The sequence below is a fragment of the Patiria miniata genome, unplaced genomic scaffold, assembly GCF_015706575.1.
Source record: "Patiria miniata isolate m_02_andy unplaced genomic scaffold, ASM1570657v1 HiC_scaffold_19, whole genome shotgun sequence".
Lineage (NCBI taxonomy): Eukaryota > Metazoa > Echinodermata > Asteroidea > Valvatida > Asterinidae > Patiria > Patiria miniata.
The window spans coordinates 7,053,396-7,076,344 of record NW_024037057.1 but is presented as its reverse complement, the minus strand read 5'-3'; the positions used below and the strand labels follow the sequence as shown (position 1 = coordinate 7,076,344).

The 22,949-nt window shown below is 40.9% G+C and overlaps 1 protein-coding gene across 1 annotated transcript; it reads left to right on the top strand.

Annotated features, from left to right (window-relative positions):
- The first annotated feature begins 1,956 nt into the window (after window positions 1-1,956).
- Window positions 1,957-21,344, top strand: LOC119725575 (UDP-N-acetylhexosamine pyrophosphorylase-like). The gene is made up of 10 exons (XM_038197038.1): window positions 1,957-2,143; window positions 4,525-4,832; window positions 8,726-8,930; window positions 9,588-9,763; window positions 10,326-10,498; window positions 11,164-11,357; window positions 13,411-13,551; window positions 14,329-14,514; window positions 17,168-17,240; window positions 18,265-21,344. Exons 2-10 carry the CDS (start codon window positions 4,562-4,564, stop codon window positions 18,364-18,366), a joined length of 1,521 nt encoding a protein of 506 aa, XP_038052966.1. The 5' UTR covers window positions 1,957-2,143; window positions 4,525-4,561; the 3' UTR covers window positions 18,367-21,344.
- Window positions 21,345-22,949: the final 1,605 nt, after the last annotated feature.

Here is a 22,949-nt window from a genome sequence, read left to right as displayed (position 1 = left end):
ACCAATCACTGGCCCCGGTATTCCGATGGCTCCAACACCCACTTTTTCTAGGTGTTTTTCGCTCGCAAATTTTGCCTATTTTTATTGCTTGACAGTTGTTTGATGAGTGTAAATTGTTCACTCCTATTCATGAATCTCTTGGGGGCTGTTTTACCTCCGAAAAGTAGAGCAAAAGTTTTATTACTCGATCTTCGCTCTATGTCAGTTTGTCACATGTGGTTGCATAAACACCAAGTATGCACACACCCACGGTGACTCAGTACATTGTTGTGTCGTGATAGCGCCCCCAAGTTGGCATAATCTTGGTGGTGAACTTAAAGGGAATATACAACATTTGCAAACATCGAAAAATAAAACTACCAAGTTTTTGCGAAATACCTTAATAGGATGTTGGTAAATGACAGTCTAAAGCATCCTGTAAAATTATGGCACCTGGTATACTGTCATTTTCAAGAAAAGTGGTATTTTTGTATCAATTTCCAACGCTGATCGGCCGATCAGCGTTGGAAACTGGCTTTTTTTTTTCAAATACTGGCCCCAATTGACCATTGCACTTGTTTGCAATCGATTACAAACCTATGAACGGGTGCGAGCCAGCTAGACTGGTTCCCTGACCTTACAATTCCCCAATGTATGTAAACTGCTCTGTTTCTTCTTATATGGAGTCAGGGAACCAGACTACAGGAAAAGGATCGTTTTTCTTGGTTTTTATAGCATTTTCGAACCCAAAACCTCCAAAAAGTCAGTGTAACTATATTTGCTTTATATTTCCAACCCCCCAATTCCATCCATTTCTGAAAATTACAGCAAAAGCAAATGATGTATATTCCCTTTAATTAATTAACCGGAAAAACAAATCCATGAAACTAGCTAAACAAACAAAACAATTTAGAAATTCTCAGCAAAAGGAGAATTATATTTTTTTTCGGTGGAGGGGGGAGAAATTGAGTCCGAAAATTAAAGATTCTCTCGAAACGAAAATATCGTCACTATCGAGCCCCGGCGGTTCCCTCTACTAATTCGAGCTAGCTGGATGCCTAGTTAAATAATTTAAATAACATAAAAGGCATTTATCGGTATCAAATTTGTTGATAATAATTACTAATTTAACCCTAACCACCCACAACCCTTCAAATCCAACTGCACGTTTTGTTTGATTATGTTGCGCTCAGAAGGGGACGGATCTCTAGCGATTTAACCATCTCAAAATATTTGTATCCAGTCCAAGCATATTTGGGGGCTTTGGGACTCGACAATTCCTCTAATTTGAAAAAAAGTCTTGAAGATTTGAGGACCCCCCATCCCCCCTCCACCCCCCCTCCAACCCCCCAACCCCCCCCCCCCCCCCCCCCCCCCCCCCCCTCCAACCCCCAACCCCCCATTCCCCGTTGACCAAGTAAATAGTTTTGGAAGCATCATTAATTCAGCTAGGGTTGGTCTCCTTGGTGAGAAATTTTCCAAAAAGTCATTACGGTCGCAGTCGAGCCGCACCTTGAAAAATTGAAGAGAAATTGAAAGATGACATGTCGATCATCATTGTGCAGCCAGAGCACCTGTGAGAGTTCTGAGTATTTTAAAAAAGAATTTTGAAGTATGGGAATGTATTTTTATATTGGGGTGCAGGCCTCCGTGCAGCTTTGCTAGTACCTCGCCCCTCGCCCCTCCCCCCCCCCCCCCGCCCCCAAGAGCGAAGGGTGCAGCAGGTTTCACCCCGCGATGGTTGGAGCTGAAAGCTTTGTGAGGGCGCTATTTACACACACCGGTCGCGACGCGACGGGGCCGGGGGAAAAAAAAATCACTTGTCGATCGATTGACATCCTCGTCCCCATCAATCACTGGATTTATGACACCCTAAACGCTGCGCAAAACAAGAATGTTCGGAGAGTTAGTGCTGCAGATGACGAGGTTGATGTGATGTGGCACGCTCCCTAGTCTGGTGCTTAGACGGCTGATTGGTCATATCACGGAAAGCAAATACAAGAGGCGCAGGTTGCAATACCTTGTCATTCCTTTAGACGTGCAGTGGTTGACAAATTTGACTGGTTTGATTAAGTGAAATCTCCCCGATTTTTACGGCGATTGAGAATTCCGATTGCGCTAGATTACGTACATATCTGACGATCTAAAGCATTTCTTCTAAACGGTATGTTTTGGCACAAATATGATTGACATTTTCATTAAATATAATTGTGTCTTTTGGAGTGGGCGTAGCTGGAGTTACCCAGCCCTGAGTTTTATCATTGGGTTGTCTATTAGGGCTGGAGCAAATTTTTCTCAAAACTTGTAGTATTTGCAAAAAAAATTTGAAAAATGTTCAATTTTGTCCCCATTACACACTAATTGCAACTGCAACTCACCCCAAACTTGCCTGGAATAACCATTACACAGGTCCTTGAAGTAAAAAACGATCCACGATGAAGATTCAGCCTCCAATTGCAGTGAAAACAGGAGGAATAACCGCTAACTTGACAACCTTGCTGGATTGGCCAGGACCGCTATTAGTTTGTGCACAAAAAAAATTGTGTACAATGAATGGCGGTCGATTACCATGCACGTACAGCTCGCTGGTACTAGGCGTTTTTGCGGTCGGTGCATGACGTGACGCGGAAGCGTAATACCCGATGACTGTTTCATGCATTAATAAGAGGTTCACTCGCATCACAGTGCGGTACTGGAACGGCAACCGTCGAGTTGGCCGGCTATCGTGCATTCATAGTGCAGTGTTACTGCCGTTCCAGTACCGCACTGTGATGCGAGTGAACCTCTTATTAATGCATGAAACAGTCATCGGGTATTACGCTTCCGCGTCACGTCATGCACCGACCGCAAAAACGCCTAGTACCAGCGAGCTGTACGTGCATGGTAATCGACCGCCATTCATTGTACACAATTTTTTTTGTGCACAAACTAATAGCGGTCCTGGCCAATCCAGCAAGGTTGTCAAGTTAGCGGTTATTCCTCCTGTTTTCACTGCAATTGGAGGCTGAATCTTCATCGTGGATCGTTTTTTACTTCAAGGACCTGTGTAATGGTTATTCCAGGCAAGTTTGGGGTGAGTTGCAGTTGCAATTAGTGTGTAATGGGGACAAAATTGAACATTTTTCAAATTTTTTTTGCAAATACTACAAGTTTTGAGAAAAATTTGCTCCAGCCCTAATAGACAACCCAATGATAAAACTCAGGGCTGGGTAACTCCAGCTAGAGTGGGCGTTCGATTATATTTGGTTCGACTGGTTGACCGGCCGGCCTACTGACATGGGTATCGGGACAACTCGTACCCGGGACGACTCGTACCCCAAATTTGTGACCCGGGACAACTCGTACCCGAGACGACTCGTACCCGGGACAACTCGTACCCTGGACAACTCGTACCCGGGACGACTCGTACCTTGTACTTTTCAGTTACCATTTATTTTTCTGTTCCTTTTTAGTTAGATGTAATTGACAAATCCGAAGATGTGGAAAACCAAAAGCCGTTGAGTTTTGGGGAATTGCCAGTGGTGACAAGCAAGAGATTGTTCTGGAGAGATTCTGGCAGCTGGCCGATGATCGCGGAGTTCGCCGAATTCGCGGAAGGAGCTATAGCAATCATGAGCTTCGTAACTTATTTGATCTTCATTTATTGCGAAAACTTATTTCTAAAATAAGTGGACCGATTCATTAAAATTATAAAAATGTTACATATGTCACCTTCTACACTTTTTATGACATTAATTTTGATAACCATCAACAATCCCAGTAGCGTGTCAGTCTTTTGCATAATTATGTGAAATAATTCAAAAGTCACTTAATTAGAATTGTTAGCTTAGTGAGTAGCGTGAGATGCCATGTTTCACGCGTCATTGTGTTCCCGTTTGCAGGGCTATATAAACGCCAGCTACTAGGGCGGAGTTTGCTCGTAACTTATTTGATCTTCAGTTATTGCATTACTAAATAAGTATTGCATCCCAAAAAGAGATTGCATCAGAGTTTCTGAAACGGAATGAAAATAAAACAGTATTAAAAAAAAAAAAAAATCTTCAGGCCAACAACAGAGAGACCTATTTAAGTGAAAAACTTCTTCTCTATATAAAAATGAAAAACGGAAATAAAATAATTGAATAATAATTGGTTGAAAATAAGTATGATAACAGTCGGCACAAGTAAGGCACAGATACGAGTACGCTGCACAGTGTTTTATTTTCAGACGGGTACGAGTTGTCTCGGGTACGAGTTGTCCCGGGTACGAGTTGTCCCGGGTACGAGTTGTCCCGGGTACGAATGGTCCCGGGTACGAGTTGTCTCGGGTACGAGTTGTCTCGGGTACGAGTTGTCTCGGGTACGAGTTGTCCATCATTCCTGACATGACTGAATCATATTCATTTTGTAAAAATCAAAGTTGTCTTTGCTGTTTCCTTAAATGTGAAGTCAATTTAAGCAATAAATAGCACTGCAGGTCAATTAATAAAAGATTGGCATAATTGCAGAGTACCCCGCCACTCGTCTATCCCAATTTTATTTAATTTTTAAAAATTATTTATTCAGATAAAAAGGAAACTTTGAGTCTCGTGCCAAAAAAACAATGGACGTGGAAGCATTGCGTCAAAAGCTGTCCGAGCACGGCCAGCAGCATCTCCTGGAGTTCTGGCACGAGCTGGACCACGACCAGAAGGGCTTCCTGTACAGGGACATCGAGAGCACGGACATCGGGGAGCTCGTGGCCTCCTTCACCACGGCCATGGAGGCAGCCGGCGACACGGAGAAGGTGGACAGCCAGATGGAGCAGACACCCTCGGAGTTCTCTGGGTCGATGACGCGGTCGGGGAAGGAGAAGGAGAAGTGGTACCGAGAAGGTAAGGGGGAGGGGCACGGGATCTTCTCAGACAGGCCACTGGAACCTTGAGTGCAGAAAAACATGCAACAGGCCAACTTTAGTACTTTGCTCTTTCTTTAGCCGACAAATTTCTCCCAATTTTTCGTGAGGCAAAGTCAAGGTTCTCATATTTCACAAGCCAAGTTTGAGGTCTCAATTCAATTTTTGAAGGAGACTTTTCTCCAACATCTTGCACCTGAGAAGTGAAGCCAAGTGATTGTCAATTTGAAGCCTAAGACTAGACTGGTACAACATGTCCAACTTTTTGAGAAGATTGACCCTTCAGTAGTCTGGTGGCGTGACTATGGAAATGTGCAGAAATGGAGACTAGGTACTGGTACCACGTTTCTTTTGACACATTGGTGCAGCACGAAAGGGGTGTTGTACTGGTTGTTTCATGAGCCAGTTTATTTTATTGTATTGCATGTTTTCACTATCATAAGATTTGGGACTCCCAATTGCATGAATTTGCTTTTAATAAATAAAGTTACTATTTATTTGCGTTATAATGCAAGTATGTTTCATAGTGTAGCAAGATGTTGATTTGTAAGCATGTATACGACATCACCTACGAATTCTCTGCTTACAAACTTTCAATGCTGACAACTTTCATTTCCATTTTATAAAAGAGGAAAACAATCAAACTTTTCAATATTTGTTGGTCCCTCCAAATCACACAACACTTTTACACTTTTGACCGCAGTTTTTGTACTGCAGAAGTACACATTGTTTCCAAACTGTTGACTGGATGTCAATCAAATGGTAGTTTTGAAATACCTTCAAAAATGTGTTTTTATTCCATGGGCCAAAATCTGTATCAGGTCTAGAAGTTGAGGTTCGTCCTAACTTTCTGGTGTCAACTTGCAATAAGGTCAATTTACTAATTCGAGAGTGCTGAATCTGAATCTGGTTGTTCACATTGGCCCAGATTGCACATTAACCTTATGACAACATTTTTTTACTCAATTATTTTGCCAATTTTTGGGCTAATATTGTATTTTATTTTTTAAGTTCAAATGCTTTCAAACTTGACACGGATAAATAGGAAGTCAGCATGAATAATACAGGGTGGGCCTAAAGAAACAAACCTCATGTACTTCCTCTACCCTGGAAACCACAATGCATGGAGAATCTTTTTAGAAGAAAAATGAAACCAGGATTGACTGTTTCGGTCCAGTAGTTTTTTGTTCTAGAGCCTATTTTGTGAAGCAAGGTGGGGGGCATTTTTGTCCCGATGAATTACTATTAAACCGCACCCAGGAATTTGACTTGCATTGTTATTGATAGAGGAATTGTTATCTAATAATAAGGGGGCCATGCCCCCCCCCCCCCAAAAAAAAATGAATCCAATTTTTGTTTTGAGCAACTTCGCAATAAAGGCAGGCAATGAGTACACCACCATCTTTTCCTCAAAAAACATTGGTTAAAGTGGGTCAGAAATTGCCTCAGATCACACCACAGGGCATCTAGCAAACAATTTTCGGGGCCCGAACCCCACGCCGTAATATTTTGGACACACTTTTTGGGGACCGACATTTTTTTGGGGCCCCCTCCAAAAAAAATTGTGTTCTGGATTCGCCCTTGCGTGCAGTATGCTCTGAATAGCTGGCCAGCGTTGCCGTTTATGTATTTCCCACGGCCAGGGGTTAATGGCCCATGGAGGCGAGGCTGGCAGCGCAATGGCAGCGATATCGCCCTCATGTGGTATAGTTACAAATATAGGCCTACTTTGGGGAAACAGTCCCCTTTATTTCTAATTTATGCGCAAACGATGTGGCGTGCACAGTGTACAATTAACATCTTACAAACTGCTTATAACTGAGAAATGAAGTTGCCACTAAAAAGTTAAGACAATTAAAATTCCATGTTTCAGGCTTTGGCCCACGGCCTATTTGTAGTACATGTACAATTCGTAGAAGTTGCTCAGTGTGCAATTTTATGTGGGCACCCTACAAAAATAACAAGTTGAGGTTACAGCGTATTGTACCATTGTTCTTCGCTCACTCGTGTTGTTTACAAAGAAAACTCAAGTGTGTCATGTGCAACGTTCCTATTTTCACAAGTGGTTTGTGCATTACAGTGTATGGTACATTGTTTGGTGGAATCTGACCTTGACATGCAGATAATAGGTCAGTCATGACAGGCAGGAGAAACTTATACAGGTATCTGGTAATGCACAATTTTTTGTACAGCTGGCCTGCCAACTCTCACGCATTGAGCATGAGCCTTTGCATTTCAGGTTATTCTCATGCTCTAACGGCCACATGGGATTTCTCACGCTGAAAAAAAAAAAAAATAATTGACTCAAACTTGAAAATGATGTTTAAAGGGAATATACAACATTTGCAAACATCGGAAAACAAAACTACCAAATTTTTACGAAATACCTTACTAATACTATGATGTTGGTAACTGAAAGTCTAAAGCATCCTGTAAAATTATGGCACCTGGTGTGAAGTCATTTTCAAGAAAAGTGGTATTTTGTATACATTTCCAACGGTGGTCAGCCGACCACGGTTGGAAAAACCTGACTATTTTTCAACTACTGGTCCAAATTTACTATTTTTTTCAGTCCAAATTTTGTTTGCTATTGGTTATACATGTTCATGAACGGGTGCAGGCCAGCTTGACTGGTTTCCTTACCTTACAATTTTCCGGCATCTATAAATTGATTCATTTAAGTTTAATGGAGTCAGGGCACCAGACTACTTGAACATTTTAGTTTTTCTTGGTTTTTCCAGCATTTTCGAACACAAAACTTCAAACATGTCAGTGTAACAATATTTGATCTATTATACTAACCCATCAAATACTTCATTTCTGAAGTTTACAGCAAAAAACAATGATGTACATTCCCTTTAGATGATGATCTTTTGCTACATTTTTCTGCTATGAGAGGAAAACCTTTGTACACTGTGCGTACAAATTCTCCATTGGTTTGGGCACCGGATGTACAGCTGTGGTTACCGTAATGATTAGAATATTCAGGCTACTGCAGCTGGCGACAGAATATCGAATCTGGAAAAAAATCGATAATGTATGGGAGTGCTCACCTGTGCAAAATAACATTTGTTTTTTTGCTAAGAATGGGCACCGTATATGCGTACACTGTACCTGTATGAGTCCTGCAATTCAGGTTATTTATTAAAATAAAATAAAAAGGTTGGCAAAATCTTTTCCTGAGATCTTAACTTCAAGTCTCCAACATTTTGTGTATTTTTTTTCTTTTTTTACAGTGCAATGTCAGACCAGATTTTAAAAGAATTTTATACTCAGATTTTCTAATATATTTTTCTAAGTTTTAAGATTTTGGAAAAACCAAGAAAAAAAGTGCTGTTCTTGTAGTCTGGTTCCCTGAACCTATTTCAGACGAAATGGAGCAATTTATAGATGTCGGGAATTGTCAGGTCAGGGAACCAGACTAACTGGCTTGCACCCGTTCATGGATGTGCAATCAAATTGTGGAGTAACTAAATTTGGTAAATTGGGGGCAGTATTTGAAAAAAGTCTTCTTTTTTTCCAACGATGGTCGGCCGACCATCGTTGGAAATCAATACAAAATTCCACTTTTTTTGAAAATGACATTACACAGGTGCCATGATTTTACAGGGTGCTTTAGACTGTCATTCACTTACAGTCCAGTAAGGTATTTCATAATAATTTGATAGTTTTTTATGTTTGCAAATGTTATATATTACCTTTAAACATTTAAGTGAGGGCCAAAACCCTAATATTCCACTGGCACTTACACATACTACATTTTACAAAATTCACTGAAGAATTAAAAACCGTATCATGTTCGGGCGATTTAGAGCGGTACGGGGACAAGTGCGATAAAAGTCAACTTTGGTTAAAATTCTCATTCTTCGCCAGGCTTGAGGCAGATCGCCAAAGGGCAGTGCTGCGTCTTGCTGCTGGCCGGGGGTCAGGGCACCAGACTCGGCGTCAAGTACCCCAAGGGGATGTTCAACGTGGGCCTCCCGTCGGGGAAGACCCTGTACCAGATCCAGGCCGAGAGGATACTACGCGTCCAGCAGCTGGCCTACGATATGTACCAAGAGAGGGGGGTCGTCCCATGGTAAGATAGGCTTTGTCCGAAGTACTTGGCTACGGCTGGACATTACACACAGGTCTGTGAGAAGTGGCTGCAGCAACTACCAAAGGCGTGTGTGTTATGCAGCCGTATCGAAGTAGTTCAGACACTGCCATGTTTGACACTGTAAATGGCATTGCAACAGCGCCCTCTTTTGTTGGTGAAAAGGCCTATTGAGATTTTACCGTTTTATACAGAGAAGGGAGAGAGAAGCATGTAAGAGTGTTGGGTCATTCACTCATGATCAGAGGGTCAGGAGTTCGAATCAAGCAGCTGGTCATATGTTGTGTCCTTGGGCAAGCCACTTCACCCCCACTGCTCCGCCTAGGAGTACAAACGGGTACCGGCATTAGCTGGGGAGGATCCTGCGATGGACAAGCATCCCATCCAGGGGGAGTAGAAATATTCTCAGTCATTTCATTCTATAGAAACCGGAGGTAAACGAAACCAGCTAGAATCCAGCTGCTGGTCATATGTCGTGTCCTTGGGCAAGCCACTTCACCCCAACTTTGCCTCTCTCCACCCAGGAGTATAAATGGATATCGGCATTAGCTGGGGAGTAACCTGTGTTGGACTGGCATCTCATCCAGTGGGAATAGAGATACACATAGCACCGTGTCGCACTTGTGTTTTGTCTCGCAGGTACATCATGACCAGCGAGCACACCAAGGAACCCACGGAGGAGTTCTTCCTCCAGCACAACTACTTCGGTCTGCAGAAGGAGAACGTCATCATGTTTGAGCAGAACATGCTGCCGTGCCTGTCCTTCGACGGCAAGATCCTCCTGGACCAAAAATGGAAGATCTCTCGCGCCCCAGGTAGGACTCGCTTTTTTAATTTGCCAATCGATGCAAATACTATCATAGCTGAATCTTTACTCAAAAGCAAAATGACGCGAGGACACTAACAAACAAGCAAGAAACAAGACTAGACCCAGTCCAATTCTGTCTCAAGACCGGTTCATTCTGTACCCAAAAGCTAATGCAGAACGCAAGTTTTTGTGCTGAATTGACAGAAATTGAGCACACTTCAACATTCTGCATCTAATGTTTTGTGTCGTTAAATTCAAGTTTGCGTGACGTATGGAACGGCTTTTAGAGTTCTATGTAATCATCTGTCTGTGACTGAAAATGTTGGGCCAATGTGAGACTTAAGCTAGTGTAATCCATTGCACATGTACCAGTCAGTCAGTTTAATCAGGTTCAAAAAGGACTGTAAGCTGCCCCTCTGGAACAGCAAAAATTCAAGAGATGGGCTACTCTAAATTTGCCAGAATCGAACAGCTAGAGCCAACTTTTAGTGAACTTCTAAAGCACTGACATTCATGAAGCACAGAAGGAAAACACTAGCATAATCAAAACGTTTTCTCATGGTCTGTAGATGGGAACGGAGGCTTGTACCGAGCCCTGGGCAAAGACAACATCCTCGTGGATATGGAGCGACGAAAGCTTCAGTATGTCCACGTCTACGGGGTGGACAACATCCTGGTCAAGATGGCCGACCCGTGGTTCATCGGATTCTGCAAGTCCAAGGGAGCAAACTGCGGAGCTAAGGTGAGAACGAAGTGGCTGCTCATGTTTTGGATATTGTGGAGTCACCAACTGGTACATTTTGACAATTTTTGCCCTACTTTGTTTTAAGTTGTTAAGAATTATTGGCAAAGAAACCAAAAAGACCCTGCGACACCCTTAGAAATGACAATACTGAGAATAGGAGTTAACGTTAATGTGGAGCACCACGGCCCAATGGTAACAGTGTCCAACTGATGGTTTGGAACCCTGAGGAGGACCCTGGTGCTTGTGTTCTTGGGCAAGACACTTTACTTGGGTTGGAACCCTGATGAGGACCATGGTGCTTGTGTTCTTGGGCAAGACACTTTACTTGGGTTGGAACCCTGATGAGGACCATGGTGCTTGTGTTCTTGGGCAAGACACTTTACTTGGGTTGGAACCCTGACGAGGACAATGGTGCTTGTGTTCTTGGGCAAGACACTTTACTTGGGTTGAACCCTTATAAGGACCATGGTGCTTGTGTTCTTGGGCAAGACACTTTACTACAATTGCCTCGGACCAGATTGCACTGATCTCGAGTTGCTGCAAGAAAATGGTCTCCTAGCCTGATGAACAGAGGTAAACAATCGAGTAGCACTTTCAGACTTTGGAAAAAGTGCTGGTCTAAGTACCACATTATCACCATTATTTTTCTTTTTGTAACGCAGGTGGTTGCCAAGGCTTTTCCAACTGAGCCGGTCGGTGTCGTCTGTCGTGTCAACGGCAAGAACCAAGTCGTGGAGTACAGCGAGATCACGTTGAAGACGGCGGAGAAGAGGGACGAGGAGGGACGACTGATCTTCAGCGCCGGCAACATCTGCAATCACTTGTTCACCACGGACTTCTTGAAGGACCTCATCAGGTAAAAAAAACTCAGTGTGGTCTTTATGCTTTTGGTCATCCATTGAGTCCAAGTGCAAGATAGATAATAGTTGTCGAGTCACGGAAAGTCACCAGTTGAATTTGGATGGGGTGGTGGGTGAGACGGGGGGGGGGGGGGGGGGGGGGGGGAGTTGACAACCAAAAAGCTCGGGACTATGCCATGTTGGAATGTAGCTACAATTTTTTTTTCTGCCACGAGACTGGACACTATCGAGCAATAGCAGAGTATGCTGTTTGTATTACAGTAGGGTTGCAGGGTAGAGTCCAATAAATTATTATTTAAATCTTGAAGGGTGGAATCTAAGATCAAATCTAAAAAAAATTTGACCCCAAAAATGTACAAAATTCCATCAAAACACACCGAAGGAATTGCCCTGGAAAGGTAAATATTGAGAAATATTCAGGAAAAGTGTACTCACAGAAAGTGAGAAATTTTTGGATAAAACCACAAAGAGAAAATTGGGGCTGGATAGCTTAGTTGGTAGACCACTGGAACGGTTATCCGGAGGTCGCAGGTTCAAACCCTGCTTCAGTCAATTTCGTTGTTCAACTTTAAAATGTTTAGAAAGATTTGAACAGAAGTCTCTGACAAGTTTCATTGAGTTTGTTTCTGCATTCAGTAGGGGACGTTGAACAACAGAGGACAATAGGGTCCCCAATTCCCGAAGGTCCCCAATTTAGAATCGTGTACAAAACATTGAGGAGGTCTTCCTAAAAAGTTCAACAAAAAAAGTACAACAAAAGAGGGACAATAGGGGGTCCCAGATGGCAGGCAAATACACACTTGGGTGGGGTTACACCTACCCCGCTCCCTACCCCCAAACCCACCCCCACCCCCCCCCTCCCCCCACCCCCATCCCAACCCCCTACCCACTCTCCAACCCATTCTCCACCCCAAGGCATGCAACTTAACTTTCAAAAAACGAATTCTCTATTTTTATCAACAAAGTAATTAAAAAACCTGTAGCAAGTCTTTTGTGACTCAGTGCAGTCTCCCAACTTGTAAAAATGAAACCCTGCAGAATTCCATTAATGATTTTAAGTATTTATTCCAAAACGTCTGTTCGCCGTATCAGTTTTTTGGTCAATATTGAACAGATGGTCGTGTGCAGATTGTCTGTTGTGTGTCATGCAACAAGGTGGGCGTTGTATTGATTTCTGCTGCCAGCGTGAAGCAAACAATGTGTAGGCAGGAAACGAGCGATACATTGGTTCATTCTTCCAACGAGATTGAACAATCTGATTTAAAAAATGACTAGAATTTGTCAAAGGATGTCGTAGGATTGAAATGGTTTCAACCCTCTCTGGCTGGCAATACCAGCAAGGCCAGCCCAGCAGTCAAAAAATAAAAAATAAATAAATAAGCCAGCTGCACCTACCAGTTACCTGCCTTTTTTTCTGTCGATAGAATTTGACTGTCACAGTGCCTACAAGAACTATACCATCTGATTGTTGGTGACTAGCCTGCGTAAATATCATGGCATTGAATTTAAAGAAAACATACTGAATCAAGTTTATAGTCTAAACTGTGGCAGATTTTTTTTGTGTTGGAGAAGGGCGAAGACAGCAAAATATTAATAAGTAAAAGGTAGTTTTAAAGTGGTTTGAGATAAAATAATTTACAAAAGGCCATCTTTGCGTATGTTGTACATGTATTTGTTATTTGCACAACAAGAGTGGCAGAAATGCTGTTCATTTTAGGGATATATTTTACACGTTTTTTTTTTTACAAGTACGTGTACAGGTTGTTAAAAATATTTTTTGTTTGTAGTGAACCTACAATAGAGAAAAAAAGCTGTAAAAAGACAATGGTGATGATGAAATGTTTTAATGCTAGAAGCTTCAAGTCTTGTACACATACATTTGCAGGAGAAGACCCACTAAATCAGGTAGGTCCTTCGACAAAAACATTGTCACGTCAGTCCGAGAGGGATTTGAATCCATTCGGAGAGGTGGAATGCGAGGAAGTTTCCACTTCGCTAATTCTTAATGATTCCATTTTCTGTTTTTCTTTTTTTTGTTTCCCAAAACAGAAGTCATGAGCAGCAGCTCAAGCACCACGTAGCCAAGAAGAAGATCCCTTACATCGACAACAGCGGCAATCGGATCGTCCCGGAGAAACCCAACGGCATCAAGATGGAGAAATTTGTCTTTGACGTCTTTGAGTTCTCAAAGTATGCATTCCTGAAATATCCAATTCTTAATTTGGAGAGGGGGGGGGGGTCATTTTACTTAACTCATTTTCATTTATGTATTTTTTCGTTGTGGGAACAGCTAACATTGAAACTGCAATGAAATTTTTTTTTTAAGCAGTTCGCATCGGAGGACGTGATAACACACACTGGCTGTTTTTATACACAGACACGGCTGACAGGTTAAGACGTCAAGATTGCCTCGACTCGACTCGCCTCCGGGTGACGTCTAAACACGCTAATCCCTCGTGTCTTTTGTACACACACACAAAGTCTGTGAAGTCTGTGGAGGCGGACCGTGTGTTGATCTTGAATTGGCCGGTGTGCACGGCCTATTGTTCGACAATTTACGCTCCAGTGCACACTTCGGGGGAGTAATGAAACATATCAGGTTTTGGCAAGAAATATCGTACAAATACTGCTGAAATGACTCTTGGGAATCAGTATTTGTGGCGTTTGGCTGTATATCAGAAGTTGGCTGGAATATTGTGCCTTTTTTGTGAAAAATTCGAACTTTTCGACAAAAATAATCCCGGCGCGAAGTGGTTAAATAAGTGATGCTTACTTCAGATATATAGAGCGCAGGTCCATCCTTTGCAAACTGTATTAGATTAGGGCAACAGAATTTGACACAGCAAAACTAATAAAGGCAGTGAAAAAAAATGATCATGTTGTTACATTTTGTCAAGATTTTGTGCTTAATTTACCTCCCGTTCAATTTAATGAAGAATCAACTTTTTTCCGCACTAAAATCTTTAGCAATTTTGCGGTCTTTGAGGTCCTACGTGAGGACGAATTCTCGCCCCTCAAGAACAGCAACACGGCAGAGAAGGACAACCCAACGACGTCGCGCCACGCGCTCCTGTCCCTCCATCACCGGTGGGTCCTGAACGCCGGCGGCAAATTTGTGGAGCAGGACGGAACGCCGATCCCCGCCATCCCAAGGTAAGAGTCAATCCGGAAGTAACAAAAAAAGACCTGAACAGTCTTTTACGAAACATGTTTCAGTGTCCTGATGTTTAAAATTTCATTTTCAAAAAAAATTATGAAGCCTTCTGTTAAAACCAGACACTTCTGCGTAGAGCTTCAAATGGAGATACGACCAAAAAGCAGTTGAATTTTGTTTTTTCCAGGTTTTTGAGTAAAACAAAAAAGGACTCTCTGAACAGTCTTTTACAAAACATGTTTCAGTGTCCCGATGTTTAAAATTTCATTTTCAAAAAATTGCGAAGCCTTCTGTTAAAACTAGACACTTCTGCGTAGAGCTTCAAATGGAGATACGACCAAAAAGCAGTTGAATTTTGTTTTTTCCAGGTTTTTGAGTAAAAAAAAAAATGACTCTCTGAACAGTCTTTTACGAAACATGTTTCAGTGTCCTGATGTTTAAAATTTCATTTTCAAAAAATTGCGAAGCCTTCTGTTAAAACCAGACACTTCTGCGTAGAGCTTCAAATGGAGATACGACCAAAAAGCAGTTGAATTTTGTTTTTTCCAGGTTTTTGAGTAAAAAAAAAAATGACTCTCTGAACAGTCTTTTACGAAACATGTTTCAGTGTCCTGATGTTTAAAATTTCATTTTCAAAAAAAATTATGAAGCCTTCTGTTAAAACCAGACACTTCTGCGTAGAGCTTCAAATGGAGATACGACCAAAAAACAAAAAGCAGTTGAATTTTGTTTTTTCCAGGTTTTTGCAAATTTGTAATTCTAAATATGTCTAAAATGTACTGTAAACGTTTCAGATCGTATTTTAGCCTCTAAACGCTGATTTTTCTGGATGAATTTTTGGAGGTGTAACAATTCAAGAAATGTATAACCCAAAATTTTAATGAGGCAATTTTCTCAAAGATTATTACCAGAAAGACGATGTTTAGGCCAAAAAAAAAAGTCTCCGGTTTCTGGTATGGAGCTTGCCCAAAAAGTGGTGCGGCGACGCGGCTTTTTTTTTTTTTACCCGACTTTTTTGCTTCAAATGTCGGCGATGACTGCAAATGGTGCCCGAATAAACTTAGTACAAACAGGCCTATATGGGATTGGGAGTCCAGAGAGGCCACATATAGCTTATTCTCGACCATAACTCCATCTAAAAACACGTTAAAAATGTGCAGCAGCAGGATTCCAGTTAAACCAGTGAGTTTGGCGGTTTTGAGACATCATCTTTCATTGAAAAAGAAACCGGAGACTTTTTTTTTTTGGCCTTAGGTTGTGTTCTGAAGTACACCAATATACTCATCAACTGAAAATCACTTCTGTAATAAACAAAACAATATAGACTTAATTGCATGTGTTTGAAAGTGCGATTATAAAGTGTGTGAATTTCTTTCTCCTATGCACAGCGATCATAAAATTTGTGAAAATGGGAATGTAAATGCTACATGTGTTAGTTTGTAAGTCGTTGTTTGCCTGGTTTTATTTTGATTTCTGTTTTTCTCTCTCTCTAAGAGTGGGTTTAGATGGATTTACTAGATTGTATTCTCCCCGTTGCTTTGCATGGTAATCCAGTAGCCTCGCCCAGTACAGTAATTCCGGTGGAGGAAGTTTCAAACACGGCTATAAAGTTGTGTTTATTATAAACCCAGCATGATATGTGACAGGTACCCCCCCCCATGTCCCTATACCCTATACACACCCTAGACCAGGGTTCCACCTTAACTTGTTTTTCTCACTAGCCAGCCGGGCTACTGAAACAGACTCTTAACTAGCCCGCGGGCATTTTCACTAGCCCGTATGTTTTTCTTTTATAGAGTGTCTCATAAACAACAATGTGCATACATGTGAAACGTGTATCCTGAGGCAATCTTGTCAGTGTTTTTAATAAACAGATCTAATAATTTACTCTAAACAGTTAATAAAATTAGACACAAATTGATACAGGTTTGCTTTCTGAATGTAATTATTTATTTCTTCCTGGCCTTTCATCTTTGCCGTAGCCCAATCATTTTTGACTCGCCAGCCGGGCTACGTAAGGAATAGTTTGACTAGCCCGGCGCTGTTTTGACTAGCATTTGGCTGGCGGGCTACCGCTAAAAGTCGACCCTGCCCTGGACTATTGCTACCTCACACCCCCCAGATATCTTAAAAGAATTCTTGAGATTCTTATAACGCAATGACCAACACAAAAGAGGGGGGGGGGTCCTTCTGTCACATATCATGCTACATGTACGTATGGTTTATTAGCTCTAGTATTTAACTAACTGTTGATTGGCAGAGAAACTGTATCTTGTGAATTTACCAATCAAAAAAAAAATAATAAATGTGCTGGGAACCGTGCCCATGTTTTCCCCTCATTTCCCCCTCATATGACCTCCACCAGGGATGTCCCGCAAAGCTTTAGCTTCCCTAACTGTAGTGATTGGTCGATGGCTCTTTGTAGAATGCAGATCCTCGCTTATATCTCCTAATTCCCCTCGGTAGAAAAAGTAGGAATGTCCGTGCTTGTCTGTCGTCAAAACCGTCCATAGCTACAGCATACCTATAACCTCCCTTTCTTTACTCAAACAAACCGCTTCCTCATAAGAAAGAGTACTCCTTGCAGACTACTGCCTGCTATGCCATAGAAAAATGAAACTACATGTAGATGTTTTGCACTTTATTTTTCAGCCGGAGAGCCAATGATGTGGATGACTACCCTGTTGTGTGTGAGGTCTCGCCGCTTATATCATATGCAGGAGAGGTCAGTACATATTGGTGAATATATGACCTCCAGTTGGTGAAATTACAGTCTGACATGTAACATTTACCAACTATTTATTGACTGTTTACTGAATGCCACAGCTGCATATCTGTTGTTCAAACTTCATTGTGGTGGTGCATATTTACATGTTGAATATTTTGTTCACATTTTGGTGAACAGAAATTATTTGTTTGTTTTTAGCCAAGTATCGCAACACAGATTTTGATATTGTTATGCCGGTGTAGCGTGAATATCCGACTTCATGAAATGTGGACTCACTGGTAGTAGTGCACACGCGTGAGTACGATACTATGCTATTTTTAGGATCGTTTCGGGAGAGTGACCTGTCACGTGCGAGGGATCAACCAATAATAGGGAAATAGGGGTCCGATTTTCATAGGAGTCGGATTTTCATGTGACACCGTACCTTGGCTCTTTCGTATTGTTATTACCAATACAAGAGGTTTCGCATCGCCACCTGTCGCCTGCTTAAGTGACGATCGCGCATTTTGCATGCCATCGACTCGTGAACAACTCGTAAACGGTCACAGACAGTCAAAACCAATCAATCCTCTTCCCCTGCCATGCCGTTTACACAGGCTAGCCACCAACAGTCAGATCATATTTCAAGCAAGCACTGTGACTAGTCAAATTCAGTCAACAGACAAAAGCAGGCAAGCGGTGGGCACAGCTGGCTTATCAATCACCAACAGTCAAAGCATAGCTGTATCACGTTACTTAAACAGTCACGGCCAGTTAATCTGCTTTATGTAGGCAGGGAACGTTCAACCGTTAAAAACAGTCACTTGACTGATTTTGACTGAAAGGACAACTTTGCGCAGGAGGGCTAAAGCAGTGGTTAGTAGTTGATCCTTCGTCTGACTGAAGTTGCATACATATCTGACACAGACTCACATTATTTTCCATGTTTCTCGGGCGCAAGTGGAATGACAAATTTATCTCCATGCAAACAGTTGTGACGATTCTTAAAGACTTTTGTGTGTTGACTGTCTTTTTTTTTCAGGGCCTTGAGGAACTCTGCGACAAAAAGCAGTTCTGTTCACCGGTACTCCTCTCAGAGACGGACCACGTGGAATCCAAGGAATCAGTTATAGGGACCAACTAAAAAAAAAGGCCTCCTATGCAGGTTGAAATATATGCCTGGCAACCAGGCTGTGGCTTTATCCATGTGGAGTATTCCTACGGCTACGGATTCTCACATGCTGTCTCAATAGCATGAAAGTGAAGCCGTAGCCCCAAAAATGCTTTGTTGTGGACATGGCTTATTGTATTGTGCATGAGAAAAAAACTATAACCAAACAGGGACTGTGCTGGTGGATCAAGTAATGGACAATTTTTTTAATCCAGTGAAAATTTGAAAATGCCAAACATAAACATTCCTGTGTCAGCTCAAGAAACATCAGGATTTGTTTTTTTAAAGACCCTTTCGAAATGGTTTGAAATATTTTTTCAAACCAGGTTTGAAATGATTTTTTAAACCTGGTTTAAAATGATTTTTTAAACATGGTTTAAACAGGTTTTTTTTTTTTAAACCTGATTAACATGTGATAAACTGTTAATTGAGTTCTCAGCGGGTTTAAATGTCACTCTTACTGTGTGACATCAGAGTTTCCAAGACTGCTATTGTGACAATTCAGAGCAAACCAAGTTTAAAACGAGTTTTAAACCTGGTTAATATTTGATAAACTGTTTGAGTTCTAAGCAAGTTTAGATGTCACTCTTTCCAAGGCTGCTTTTGTGACAACGCAGAGCAAACCAGGTTTAAAACGATGTTTAAACCCGGTCAATATTTGATAAACTGTTTGAATTCTAAGCAAGTTTAGATGTCACTCTTTCCAAGGCCGCTTTTGTGACAACTCGGAGCAAACCAGGTTTGAAATGATTTTTAAACCCGGTTTATATTTGATAAACTGTTTGAATTCTAAGCAAGTTTAGATGTCACTCTTTCCAGGGCCGCTTTTGTGACAACTCGGAGCAAACCAGGTTTGAAATGATTTTTAAACCTGCTTATATCTGATAAACTGTTTATTGACTTCTTGTTTAGTTGAGCGAATTTAGAGGTCACATTTACCGTGTATTTCAAGTCCGCAAGTTTTTAAGAAATATTGTTGGCGTTTAATCCAACACGCCGGCGATGGAAAATAGCTGAATTCTTAAATTTTAACAAAAGAGTATCTTCAATGTACAAAATAACAAATTAGTAAATTTATTTTAATTAAATAATTAATTAAATGATAAAATAGGTTTTAACTAGGTTCTTCCATTAAAAAGGTCGCAAATACAATTTTTTTTCTTTTATTAAAACAGTTTTTCATATTACATTTCTAAAATTATCGTCACATGTATTTGATTATTATAATTTTTTTTCAATCTGAGAAATGGATATGGTCCGTTTGAATGTGCACTCGGATCTCAAACATTAAACAATGCATTCCACGAAGGAGGACCAAGTTTGTGGCACTGAAGTGCCAATTTGGAAACTTGGAAAATTCTCAGGTTTTGTATAGACCCTTTACACGTAGCAGCCGCTTTTTTTAGGCCTTTGTTTTGCAGTGTACGTGTTCTACATAACCCCCGAGAACCGACACACAAAGGGACAACAAAAGATCCTTTCAGTCCTTGGGAGTTGGGTCTTTTGTTCAAAACGGTCCTCTGTAGTAGGTTTGTGTGCTTAGTCTATGGGAGAGTGTTATATTACAGGGACAAAGGAAAACACAAAGCATTGTCCTCGGGAGTATAGTAAAACAGGAGAGGGTGAGCTCTTTGTGCATTCGTTTTGCCCTCTAAGAGAACAACAGATCCTTTCAGTCCTCAGGAGTTGGGTCTTTTGTTCGAAACGGTCCTCTGTAGTAAGTTTGTGTGCTTAGTCTATGGGAGAGTGTTATATTACAAGGACAAAGGAAAAAAACAAAGCATTGTCCTCGAGAGTAAAGTAAAACAGGAGTGGGTGAGCTTTTTGTGCATTCGTTATGCCCTCTAAGATGGCCACTTTTGCATAATGTCTATTGGAAGTTGGCAATAGGTTTGAATGGCGCCCCCCAGTGTCCCTCCCGACTATCTCTGTGTAACCTCTTGAGGGGGTACTTGCGCACGAAGTCTATATAAAGGTGCTGCAAGTGTGGTGTAATAAGTGCCTTTGTTTCCTTACGTTTTATTGTATCTCAGTCTCATCGTATTATAATTTTTTTTTCAATTATTTTGTGATGGTGGAAACGTGTATTCCCAATGCTGCTGAGGCCACTGAGGTACATTCACATGCACATGTACATGCATTGTTTTCTGAAAGACGATTCAAATGAATTTAATTATGTTATATTTAAATTCTGAAAAAAATGCTGCATATATTAAGGGCATTTTTACTTACATGATAGCCTTATTTGGATTTCGTTTGAGTTTGATTGAAATATTTTATGTTGATTTTGATTTTGATTTTGATTTCTGTTGATTGATTGTGTTTAGTTTTAAGAATCTACTTTCGAAATGCAAATTTGATCAGCGAGTCTGTTGAAATGTGTCCTTTTCAGGAAGCCAGTGTATAGACATGATGCGCACACGAAGTTAGCCGTGTCTGATTTACTTCGCTGCGGCTTGAAACGACACACGACTATATGAGAAGTGGCTGCAGCGGCTACCATAGACACGTGTGTAATTTTAAGCCATAGCCAAGCAAATTCGGACATGGTCTTAGCCGCAAGTAACATGTCAAGTAAGGTATAGCGAAAATCAGGCTACCGGTTAAAAACTATGGGATTACAGTGTATTGCTTGGGACTGGTACTCTGCATTATGCTAAGCCAGTATCACCTGGAGGGGAGGAGCCTAGTAGATGTCGGGGAGGGGGATTCCCCCTTTTTCATGGGAAAGTATTCAGACAATTCTCATTTTATTGCACACATGCTTTTTCTCTACAATGCATTATAATCTTGCACACAATACAGTTAAGTACATATATATCTTCTTTGTAATGTTTGTTATCAGATGCATATTTTAATATATTTGCATAATTCATTTCTTTCAGTTTATGAACCTTACTTTGTGTATGTAGTGTAGAAATAAACATTTTAATAAATTAAAGGGTATCGTATTTTGTGACTGATTTTTATACTCCTCTAAACCCGACCCCCCCCCCAAAAAAAATGTAAAACAAAACATAAAAAATACAAAATCCCAAAAATGTTGAGGTTCATGATTGCAGGTTTTCAATTTAGTAATTTACAAGTTTTTTAAGGTCTACAAATTTTTTTTTCAGTAAACAAGAAAAAAAAAATCATTTTCCACAAAAATCATCTGACGTCAGAACGACTGTTCTTTATTGTGTTATCGATTGCAACATCACTGCTCAATATACATATACTGCATAAAGCCTTCATTTTCCGTCTTCATTTTAATTAGCCTTCATTTTAATTAGCATTTAAGAAATCAGCCAACATAAAAAGGATCAATATTATCATTAGATATGACTTGGACATTTTAATGCCGTGATGTGTTTAGGCTTCTACGCAAGCATAATATACAGCCTGTTTAAAAAAAATGGTACAATCGAAAACGATTTTTTTTTTCAATATTAAATCTCAACATAAGTAAGTCGTTTTGAGCATCACATTAAAGAAAACAGACCAGGCTTTCCAATACTTTTTGTTTCATCTCATTTGCTTTTGTCAATCCAGAGATAACTCCAGTTCACTGCGGAACACAAAAATCGAGTTTGTTTCTTTTGCCAAGTTTCAATCTTTTGTGAGCTTCAAGACAGCATGGCACAGTACTCGAAACAACTCTGCCCATGCATAAAAGTGGCACAAAATCAATTTTGGTGTATCGCACTAAATTGATTATATCTCTGAATTGACAAAAGCAAATAAGATCAAACAAACACTACTGGAAAGCCCAGTCTTTGTTCTTTAATATTATGCCAAGACTTATTTTGAAATTTCATATTTAACCAATTTTTTTTCTGATTGTACCATTTTTTTTTGAGACGGGCTGTATAAAGGCCGGTTCATGCTTCATGTGAATGCGAATGCAAAGCGAATTTAACTTCAAAAACATTTGGTGTGAAATTTGCCAGAGTTGAAATGTGTTCAACTTTTGCGAATTCGCAGTGCGAAACTTGCCATGACATCACATATTCACGTTTGCATTCGCTTCTGCGCCAAGTTTGAACTGGCTTTTTATGCTACAAGAGCTGCATATATTTCCTTTGTACACCACTGAAGGTACCCATTTACTCCCGGGTGGAGAGAAGCAATGAGTGACAAAGTGCCTTGCCCAAGGGCACACACACCATGACCCCAGGCTGGACTTGAACCCACAACCTGCAGAATTACCCGCAGACCACAAATTCAATGCCCTTAACCAAAGGCCACAGCACTCCATCCAGCATGTGATATATATTTTTATTTTGGCAACTGGAAAAAATGCACAGTTATTTTGCCGCGTTAGTAAAATTTACATGAACTGGTGTTGGGGTGAATAAAAGACGGACCTTAGGCCAAAAAAAAAACATATTCGGTCTCTGGTCAGACCAAAGTTCCGGAATTGACGCGGCCACGCTTTTTTTTTTTCTTCAAGCTTGGATTGTACAGACAAGGTGGGGTACTATTTTGCTTTTTTGGTGTCCTCATGTGCATTGGTGTCCTCCATAATTTGCCTTGGTGCTCTCGATCATTTTCCTTGGTGCAATTTCCCATTC

Bases quoted from the DNA above. Each gene is read 5' to 3' on its own strand.
- LOC119725575 (XM_038197038.1), top strand. From the start codon at position 4,562: ATGGACGTGGAAGCATTGCGTCAAAAGCTGTCCGAGCACGGCCAGCAG. The intron at 10,499-11,163 runs GTGAGAACGAAG...TTTGTAACGCAG, and splicing joins GAGCAAACTGCGGAGCTAAG to GTGGTTGCCAAGGCTTTTCC. The intron at 11,358-13,410 runs GTAAAAAAAACT...TTCCCAAAACAG, and splicing joins TTCTTGAAGGACCTCATCAG to AAGTCATGAGCAGCAGCTCA.